At 34.2% G+C, this 10,506-nt stretch overlaps 2 protein-coding genes across 2 annotated transcripts; one reads left to right on the forward strand and one right to left on the reverse strand.

Annotated features, from left to right (window-relative positions):
• Positions 1 to 1,558: 1,558 nt before the first annotated feature.
• On the reverse strand, positions 1,559 to 2,463 carry LOC125775826 (uncharacterized). The gene is made up of 3 exons (XM_049446760.1): positions 2,039 to 2,463; positions 1,771 to 1,935; positions 1,559 to 1,711 (listed from the first exon to the last, which is right to left on the reverse strand). Exons 1-3 carry the CDS (start codon positions 2,255 to 2,257, stop codon positions 1,559 to 1,561), a joined length of 537 nt encoding a protein of 178 aa, XP_049302717.1. The 5' UTR covers positions 2,258 to 2,463.
• A 5,460-nt stretch (positions 2,464 to 7,923) lies between these two features.
• On the forward strand, positions 7,924 to 9,124 carry LOC115065789 (uncharacterized). Its single transcript, XM_029548523.2, has 3 exons — positions 7,924 to 8,245; positions 8,723 to 8,893; positions 8,971 to 9,124. Exons 1-3 carry the CDS (start codon positions 8,033 to 8,035, stop codon positions 9,121 to 9,123), a joined length of 537 nt encoding a protein of 178 aa, XP_029404383.2. The 5' UTR covers positions 7,924 to 8,032; the 3' UTR covers position 9,124.
• The last annotated feature ends 1,382 nt before the right edge of the window (positions 9,125 to 10,506 follow it).

Below are 10,506 nucleotides of genomic sequence, written 5' to 3' on the forward strand. Positions count from 1 at the left end.
CACAGTGTCGGTAGCAGTTCTTATAAGATTTTTCAAAACTTTTCCCATAGGTACCGCTTGCTACTGCGATTCCTTCTTTATATCTTCATTTAGTGCTTGGTTATGGCAATTTATATGGTTTCGATTAATGGCGATTTGTCAGACAGAGAGCCAACCGGATTTCAACTTTTCTCGTTATCCGGATCATTTATATATGTATATAGATTAGGTCTACAACTTTGCTTCCGCCGTTTTCCAATAGATGTCTCTAGGGTCAAGCACTGGTCGATTAAATCGATTATTTATTTATTATTTTCAACTGAAAATGTCACTTTTCGAGCTGAATTCTCGACATTTGCCGGGAAATTTTGCTTTTCTTTTTTAATTCCAAGGAAAGTCAAGTCACTGGTGATATTATCTCATTCTTTTTTAAAGGGTTTTTAAGGGATTCCTTCGGGGTTACAAGTATTTGCTGCTTGGGAGTTTTTTTTCAAGCAAGTAACCAGACCCTGACATTTCTCCCGCCATGCTTAATTGTTTTTATATAATAAAATTATTCTCTTGCACCTCTTTGTTGGGTTTTGAATTTCGATTTATCGCTGCATATGACACTTTTCTAAAAGGTTTAAGGTTCGTTTAGGTGAGTTCTAAAGGTATTTCCAAGTTGTTCCTGCATTTTTTCGCTTAATTTTACTGCTGAAATTTTTGGGTCTTGAGCCACTGCCCCAATACTACATCGCTCCTCTCCTTCTGAAAATGTTTTTGGCCTTCCAGATCTGTTATCGTTTCCAGTTTTCCACTGTTTATGTAGTCGCTTACTATATATATATCTTGACTTGAGTTTTTGCTCACAATTTCATACAACATTTTCTTCGTATACTATCGAGGTGGAAATGAGCCTCGTCCTAAAAGATGATTTTTCGGTAAAATTGACCATCCTCGGTCAAACGATCTTCTGCCCAATCTGCGAACTGTAGAATAGTGAATAGCGACCCATTTCGTAAATTTTAGACTTTTTACTGAATATCTGTCACTTTCCGAATGGTATTTGACGTTTTCAATGTCGAAATATAGATAATTCAAATTTAAAACGTTAGATGGCCCACCCGTTATTTAAATTTTTCGACAAAATAATTTTCTAGTTTGGTCCGATTGAAAAGTCCACGACCAACCATAGCTAATCAAGTCACCAAATTTATACAAGCGGCTTTTGAAGGTTAGGGCTAACCAAAAATCATATGGCTTTAATTCTAGTAGCGTCATCTATGTGTTAGGCTGGGGACTTTTCTATTAACCTGTTAAATGTATAATAACATTTTTTTAACTCTTTTACGCTTCAACAAACTATTTAATTGATAAATTTAGAAGATAATAAAATGACATAATTTTAGTTATTGGAATATATGGATATAGAAAGACTTGTGGATTGTACAACTGAAATAGCTGCGGACAGTAATGTTCCTATAGTGTATTAAAAATATAAATTTATATAAAAATAATGAAAATGATCACAATATATGCATTAATTTTTTATTTAAAGCCATTTAGTATAATACACGATTTTTTAAAAAATATTGTATTATTCTTTGTGTTTGAAAAACATTTCCGTGCGTCCGCACTTCATGCTATTCAAAGTCCACGTGACGAAAAAGGCATATTCTCCAGTTGGTAGAATGCCAGCACGATTCAGAAGTTTTTCATCAATGCGAAAATTTCTCAAAACAATATCATGCTAGAAATAAAGAAAAACATTCATGAATTGGCGAGCTAAACAAAAGCCTTTCTGCGTACATTTATCGGGCATGTGTGGTTGATATTCGTGTAGGGTCGTATGAAACTGTACAAATATTTCACCAAGGGATTTTTTTGTGTTTCCAAAAACTTGCAGGCATCGTTCTTCACTTCACCAATATAAGGACGATAGCCATTGGACTTTTTCATAAATTTAAGCTGAGTCTGTTTGTTTTGGTTTTAAATAAAATTAATTAGTTTTATCAACATAAAATTTCCTGTAATTTTTGAAAATAGCATAAAATTTACTGAATTTACTCAAACACACCGACGCATTCACCACCGGCAGCTGGAGTATTTTCGCGTACACTGAGATTTCATTCACATCACGTTTCACCACACGCAAACGGCATTCGGTGAAGTCCACGCATCTTTTGTCGAGCACTATGCATTTAATGTTCGTAATTTGAGCAGCCATTGTCAGCTGCAAAAGTGGTGTCAAACTGACCACCAAGAATAGCCTCAATAAAGTTGTTTTAATCGGCATAATTCTTGGTTTTATGCGAGGAGTGAAGGGTTCTGGGAGTTTGAACTTTGTTTCGTTGTACTGAAAGCACTGCTGATGGTTTTATATTTCTGCCAAAGTTTTCTTTATTTTACAATTTCACTTTGTTCGTTACCCGAATCCATAATGAACTCATTAAATTCTGTTTATAAGTGTATATCTTTTCTAATATGCTATGGAAATTTCAGTAATCACAACAATTATCAATCATAGTTTATGTATTTTAATTGTTAATAAACATTTTATAATGACTTAATGAATTTGGATTTGATGGACAACTGCTATTTTATGAATATACTCTATATGTTATTACGGGTGACCTAAGTAGAAGTACTTTTTCAATAGCTTTTTTGTGGTCAAGCTGTTATGTTATTTTTGTTCAGAATTGTTTGTATTTTAAGTAGAAATATTAACTTGAAAGGTACAAAATACAGCTTGTGTAGGAACTGAAGTCGCTCGACCTTCCCATGACATCGCTTCGTTCTATTCCTTTACAAAATACTTTACAAATAAGCTAAAACCGAAGTTCAACTCGACGTGAGTCTCTCCACTAGCATCGGGCCTTGGAGTTTGGGCTGCATAGTTACTGATGTACAAAAAAACCATTTGTGTCTGCAAAAATGCTCAATCACATTTAAATTGGGCTAAGCAGAATTGGAACTCAATTTTTTGGTCAGATGAAGCAAAATTCAACCTCAGAGCCTCAGATAGCTAAGCTTATGTTCGGCGTCCGCAAGGTGAAAAATATAACCCAAGGTATATTATGGTGTGGGGTGCTTCTCTGGTAATGTTATTGGTTCATCGTATAACTAACACGATGACAGCTGTAATTTACAGGGACATTTTAAATAATATTATGCTGTCGTTTGCCGATTTTGAAATGCCACTTGTATGGACGAAAACGATCCTAATCCCACGTCTAGGCTAGGCTAGTGAAATGGTTACAAGAAAATTGAATATAGACTGTGATGTGGCCGTCCGATCTCAACTTTTAGGAATATGTGGATGATGATTGAACTCAAAGTAGACAGTGAAATATTCCGGAATGGTGATGAACTTTTCGTCAGATTGGAAAGAGAATGGAAAGCGATCCCTTATATATAGTTACATTGAAAGTTTAGTAGCTTCATTGCCTAGAAGATGTGCTGAAGTTATTAAAAATAATGGTATGCAACTAAATATTGAAAAAAAAAAAATTAAAATGGATGACGTTTTTCACCTTAAGGTATTTCTCTGGCTTTGATTTCTGCACGTTGCAAGAGTATACAATTTTCGGTGGGACTCAAACTTAGTCTTTCTATACTTGTTTAAAATAATATTGGGCATTTTTATAGACATGCGGTTTTCAATGACAATTGGGTTTTCGCCGCTATATCCTCAAATAGTCACGTTTTGATTTGATCTATGAGCAGAAGTTCACTGGCCCATATTTCTTCAAAAATAAAGCCAGCCATAATAATACAGTCAAGGTAGGTACAGGTAAGTTCTAGACGATTGAAGCATTGGAAGTGAATATTCGGCGGGTTTTTGCTTTCGGCTGGAATTTATTCGAACCAGCCACAGATGTCAGAGGAATCCTTACTTTTATAATAAAGTTAAATTTTTGGTCTATCTCTAAATTATTTTCTTCTTCACAAAAATCACATGTCTAAAAACACTCCTTTAATGACATTTCACTATACGCAAACGGCACTCGGTGTCATGCGCAAAACTTTTATTGAGAGCAGTACACTTCATATTTGTTAACGTCACTTGAGCGACTGCTGTCGACGCCAAATTTGGCGCCAAACTGGACAAGAATGATTTCCCAATTAAAATTGGATTAAACGAATGGCGTTTCATGGTGTTGACATGGTGTTCGCTTTTTATTTCTAAACTCAATCATTTCATTATATTTTAATAAATATTTTATTTTCTTTGTTTTTTTGGGTTTACTGGTGCGTAACTAAGCTGATGTTAGTGGTTTAGTTTCACAAGCTAAAAGTTGAATTTGAATAAATGCCGGAAAAGTTCGCTATATTGAATGTCATTTAAAAGCCCAAATCGCATTAAAAAATTAAAATTGTAAAATATCTTCTTTGGGCACCATTTTATTGATTGTTTTTTGGGGGATTTGTCAAGATAAACTATTTTAATTTGATTCAAATATTGTTTTAACAACTTAATTAGTCTAGATTTGGCAGATAGTCGGTATTTTGTTGAAAAAGTTCTAAATATAAACGAATGCATCACGCCAAAGTTCGTTTATATACATAAGTACATATATAGGACTCACTGCTCTAACTAAGGGAAATAAAAAAATCAGAAAATTACAATAAAATATAAAAAAGACGAAAATTAAAATAAAATAATAATGATAAAATAAAAAATAAATAATTATGAAATAAAATAAATAAACCAATAAAAATTAAGTAAACAATGTAATCTTATTCCGGCAAAATTTCGTAAGGTTCCAAAAATAAAGTAAAAACTTAGAATCTGCCAAAATTTCTCTAATCCATTAACTAATTAGCGCACTATATATAGCATTATACGACTGTGAGATATTGCCGATTCAATACGAGAATAGTTTGTGTACATAAAACTCATGAAAGTTGGATGTGTCGACCCAAGGCGTTGAGGAGATTATATAAAGTATGGGTTGTCAAAAAAGTCTTGTAGAGCGGCAATACTAGCCTTGAACTCACTGACTCATGGCTCGAGTATGGTCATGGAATGTCTAACTCGCTGTCAAGGGAATCGCGTTACTTGTGGAAAATATTTTTTTGGCTACCAAGTCTTAACGGAATTGCAGACAACTGTAAACATGATAAGTTGGCAAGAAAGAACAACCCACCGTCGTTGTCGTGAGTCGGCGTGAGAACGACCCGCAGCTCTGCTGTCCTATTTTGGATTATAAATATACAGCCTGGCAGGAGTTTAGTGCCCGCTTTACAACCATCGGTACCTTTGTGTGGAAAGATAATTTTTGCTAATGGTAAATTGAAAGAGAACCAGCCAGCTGTTCACCCTCAGCAAGGTAAGATTTTCCATAATTTTAAGGGTTATAACTGGCTCTGTCGGTATCCGAGCGATAAAGTTTAAAATTTTACCAGATATCAAATCAGATGTTAAATATTCGACGAACTCTATATTTTACTTCATGAAACTTTCATAAAACTAAGTTATATAAACCAACATTGAATGTTACATCGACAAATAAAATTCAACGTTCAAACGCTTGACTCTATTCGTCATATATGTACCAATTAAGACATATTTTCCTTTCGTTAGTACTCGCAGTGGATGCAATGCGGCGTCACCTAAGGGAAAATTCTTCACAAACAAATAGGGCTGGAATAGCAAAAGTTAACAGTGAATATAATACCAACTATAAAGTGAATACTTAACACGACTAATACGCTACAAACCTCGTTAAAAGGACAGCTGCGATTAAAATTCGTAAACGGCAGTACTTGCTGATATATGTACTGCACGAACACATTGCGTTTGGATCGCATGATCTTGCATATATCGTAGATATTGTTGAAGTGGTAATTTTGGTAGCTGCCATTTATATACTTCATTATCATTGCTTGAAGCTAGAGGTAGAGGTGAAGAAGGAAAGAATATTTTGAATAAAAGTATACCTTGAGTCTGCCTTAAGGGATTATCGCCACTTGTGTGTTTCAAAATATCGAGTTAAATGTTGCATGAGGTATATTTGAAAATATTCTTCGAAAACCTGAAGTTGATTTGCGAAATAGTTTCCAAGATGTGAGCGCGTCTGTAAGCTTCTTAATCGGTTGCCAAAACTTTAAACGCATTTTTCTTGAAACACTCTTTTCCGAGTCGATGAGGATCAATTCTCCAAAACGTCAGAACCGTTCGACTTACAATTTTGACACGACGTTCTTATACCTCTTTTCAGAGTTGCTCTTGTAGATCGACTTTGTGATGAAGAGAGTCCAAAATTTTTCAAAATTAACTTCTTAAACTTTCTTTTTACAATTAACTTTAAAATTACCAAACGCGTCTTTCCAACTTGCAAGTGGATATAATCCCTTAAGTTCTTTTTCCCATTATATACATATACGCACCGTTATATTATCCAATGGCCGTTTAAGCAATTTAAGTCGTATATTTGCTACACTTTTACTGTCCAAAGCGCATACTTCGGAGTCTGCAAAAGACTTGTCGAGAACTTTACAAACCAGTTGGGTAAATTTCGGTTTTAGCGTCTCAGTTGAAATAGGAGTTACCAGTAAAATCATCGCAAATATGTATTTGAGCGTAAAGTAATCCATATTTTTGGTAAGTAATTTTCCAACTTCTTCAACTTTAGTGTCTGCTTTAAAATACGTTTTTAAATAGCAGAGCTTTTTACTCCAAAAATCACAAAAAATATTAAAGTTTATTTTTATTATCAAGCTGAGTATGGTAAACTGAACTGATTTTGGAAAACCGATTGCAGTAATGACTGTTTGCTCAACATATTATAGAATCATAGAATTAAATAATGAAAATTGGACAATTAAAGATTATAATTACTTCAAAAAGCTCACTTTGAGTTCCCCAAAAATATAGATACTTTCGCAGTTTTCAAAGGTCAGGCCTCGGAAACATTTTCAGGTCTTGGCAAAATTTCAGTTCGATATCTCTAAAATCGAGGGACTAGTTCGCATACATCCCATCATTTTGGACATTTTGACTGAAATAAACGGTTTAAAGTTACATTGAAATACAAAATGAATGAAATGTATAGTCAAATATACCCACTATATCATACTCACCTTTGGTTAAGTTGATTCACATAAATATTATTATTGAGTTAATTAGGTCGATTTAAAAATAAATATACATACCATATGATCTGTATATAATAGATAAAAGTTAACAATATATTTGTGATCTATTCGGTATCTTCGAATACGAGTATTTCATGTTGAACGCTTATACCCTGAACAACATTAAATTTACCACGAAGTTTATTACACAAAAAAGAATCATCGGAGACCTTATAAAATAATATATAAATGATCAAAGTGAGTCGATTTAGCCATGTCCGCCCATATATATACGGAATGTGCGCGAACTAGTCCCACGATTTTAGAGATATCGAACTGAAATTTTGCACACGTCATCTTGTCTTCAAGGAGTAACATATTTGTCGAGGCACCCGCTAGCGAAACACTACAAGGTATAGGTGTCAAACAAATAAATGGATCAGTCCCAAGTCTCTGTACGAAAAACTTGGTTATTTGAAAAGATATGTTCACGAAATTTGCTGTTTATTATTGTCAAAGTACTATTAGTACTAGTAAATCAAACAGCTGTCATACAAGCTGATAGATTAGAGTTCTTTTATGTTAAGTTCAAGTTTTGTTTCTTGTATAATAAAGTATTATCAATGTCTGAAAATATTTCCGCGGCCTTGTTCTCAGAGAATTGCGAGAGTACTTATATCAATTTCGTTAACGCCCGAATATTGCCCTTCCCTACTAGTTCGATTTATCATCGATAAATAGGGGCACTCAAAGTGAACGTTTTAAAATAATTACAACTTTTAATTGTGCAATTTTCATTATTTATTTGCGATGAATATGAAATATATGGCGCAGACAGACAGCATTGCAATCAGTTTTGCAAAATCAGTTCAGTTTATCATACTCACCTTGATAATAAAAATATAATTTAAAAATTTTTCTGATGTTTAGTGCAGAAAGTGCTATTTAAAACAAAAAGTTTTTTTAAAGTAGTCGCTAGCGGTGAAGAAGTATGAATATGTACTACTTTGCTCTCAAATGCATATTTACAATGATTGTACTAGTAACTCCTAGTTCAACTGAGACGCTAAAACCGAATTTCACTCAACTGAATTGTATAGTTCTCGACAAGTCATTTTTAGCTTTCGAAGTATGCTCTTTGGACAGTAAAAGTGTAGTGAATATACGACTTAAATTGCTTAAACGGCCACTGGATAATATAATGGTGCGTATTGCTTTATAGGAAAACAACTTAAGGGGTTACATACATACACTTGCAAGTAGGAAAGACGCATTTGGTGATTTTAAAGTAATTGTTGAAAGAAAGTTTTGGATATTTATTTTGAAAAGTTGTGGACGCTGAAAATATGTATAAGAACGTCGTTTGGAAATTTTAAGTCGATCGATTGCGGCGTTTTGAAGAATTGTTCTTCATCGACTCCGAAAAGAGTATTTCAAGAAAATTGTGTTTAAAGTTTTGGGAACCGATTAACAAGCTTAAAAATGCGTTCACAACTTGGAAACTATTTGCCGGATCAACTTCAGGGTTTCGAAGAATATTCTCAAATATAACTCACACGACATTTAACTCGATTTTGAAACACACAAGTGACAATAATCCCTTAAGACAGTCTCAAGGTATACTTTTATTCAAAATATATATGTTTTATTCAAAATATTCTTTCCTTTCTGACCTTTTCAGCTACAAGGAATGATAATGAAGTATACAAATGGCAGCTACCAAAATTATTACTTCAACAATCTCTATGATATATGCAAGATCATGCGCTCCAAACGCAATGTGTTCGTGCAGTTTGTATATCAGCTAGCAATGCCGTATACAAATTTTAATCATACCTGTCCTTTTAATGAGGTTTGTAGCGTATTAGTTATGATAAGTATTCACTATATAGTTTGTATTATATTCACCGTTAACGTTTGCTATTTCAGCCTTATATGTTTGTGAAAAATTTTCCATTAGATGACATCGCCTTGCATCCACTAAGAATGTTAACGAAAGGAAAGTATGCCTTAATCGGTACATGGATGTCGAATAGAATCAAGCGTATGAACATTGAATTGTATTTAACAATGCAAAATTGAATGTTGGTTTATAACATAATTTAATTTTATGGAGCTTTCATGAATTAAAATAAAAATTTCGTGGAGTATTTAACACATTAGTTGCTCTGGAATTGACGAGGTCAAGAGCTAGATTTTTAATTCCCCAAATATGTCATGAATAATAAGTATAAGAGAGTCGTTGTTGGGTACAATTTCTGCAATTTGAAGACTTTCAGTTAATTCTACATCTCTTTAAATAGTACAAAGATAGAAAAATATTTGCCAGCCAGTTTTTATTTTCTCTTAAAACCAAAGCTGGATGTCCAAAGTAGTAAGTTTCAAGTTTTTTTCTTGCAAATGCGTAGCTATCAAGGAGAAAGCGTTGAGATGTTTATTGCTCATCTCCATCCATCTAACATTTGTAACTAATATGTATGTGGTGAGATACAGATAAAGTGTACCGCTTGGATACCAACAAGAAGCAATTAAAACCCCTAAAATTATGGAAAATCTTACCTTGCTGTAGGTAAAAAGCTCGCTGGGTGTCTTGCGATTTATTTCGGGCCAAGAGGATTTTGCCATGTACCGATGGTTGTCCGAGGCCCACCAATCTCCTGCCATGCTGTTTAATCATAACGCGAAAGACGACAACGGGGCTGCAAACCGTTCTCACTTCGACTCACTACAACGAGGTTGAACTGTTCTTTCTTACTCGAACTTATCAACTTTACAGTTGTCTGCAATTGCGCTATGACCTGGTAGCCATACAAATATTTTCCACAAGTAACGCGATTCCATTCATAGCGAGGCTAGACACTCCATAAACAGCCATGAGCCATGAGTCAGTGAGTTCAAGGTTACTATTGTCGCTCTACTATCGCAGTTTATAGCCTACCTAGCTATAACTGCCAAAGACACCTATGTATATAAAGCAATCGCTCAGTATTGTTTCTACATTTAAACAATATAAATTTCCAAGCAGCTCCATATTTCGATACAATTTTCCCATCAACAACTTACTCGTAATACAATCAAATCAATTCATTTTGCTCAGATTCAAATCCCAAATACCTTTAATGAAATTAAGTGAATACCCAATTTGCTAATTTCATTCCATTATCTTAACAGTTCGTTAATTTCGGCAATCTGCCTAATTCCTACGAGCATCGTTAAAGAAAGTTGCCTATTTTAAGACGCAGCAACGAAGGAAAAAAGTCATCAAGCCACTTGGGATGCACAAAGCGGTGGCGTGATTTTTTTGGAAATGTCTGATTTGGGAATGTGTATGGCGGTCTCAAAGGCAAACAGCTGCTAAGCAAAATCAATTGCGCCGAAATATAACGGTACAGGCGATGATATCAAATACAAATACGTTTGGGAAAAATAAAATGCCAGAAAAAGAGCCGCAGAAGCAAGAAAAAG

This window comes from Bactrocera dorsalis, chromosome 1 (genome assembly GCF_023373825.1).
Source record: "Bactrocera dorsalis isolate Fly_Bdor chromosome 1, ASM2337382v1, whole genome shotgun sequence".
Taxonomy (NCBI): Eukaryota; Metazoa; Arthropoda; class Insecta; order Diptera; family Tephritidae; genus Bactrocera; species Bactrocera dorsalis.

What these genes read in the sequence shown, in the direction of transcription:
- LOC125775826 (XM_049446760.1), bottom strand. Translation starts at nt 2,257, where the DNA reads ATGCCGATTAAAACAACTTTATTGAGGCTATTCTTGGTGGTCAGTTTG. An exon ending in TGCCGGTGGTGAATGCGTCG is followed by an intron (nt 1,936 to 2,038) that starts GTGTGTTTGAGT and finishes CAAAACAAACAG; the next exon opens with ACTCAGCTTAAATTTATGAA. An exon ending in ACCACACATGCCCGATAAAT is followed by an intron (nt 1,712 to 1,770) that starts GTACGCAGAAAG and finishes CTTTATTTCTAG; the next exon opens with CATGATATTGTTTTGAGAAA.
- LOC115065789 (XM_029548523.2), top strand. Translation starts at nt 8,033, where the DNA reads ATGAATATGTACTACTTTGCTCTCAAATGCATATTTACAATGATTGTA. An exon ending in GGCCACTGGATAATATAATG is followed by an intron (nt 8,246 to 8,722) that starts GTGCGTATTGCT and finishes TGACCTTTTCAG; the next exon opens with CTACAAGGAATGATAATGAA. An exon ending in ATACCTGTCCTTTTAATGAG is followed by an intron (nt 8,894 to 8,970) that starts GTTTGTAGCGTA and finishes TTGCTATTTCAG; the next exon opens with CCTTATATGTTTGTGAAAAA.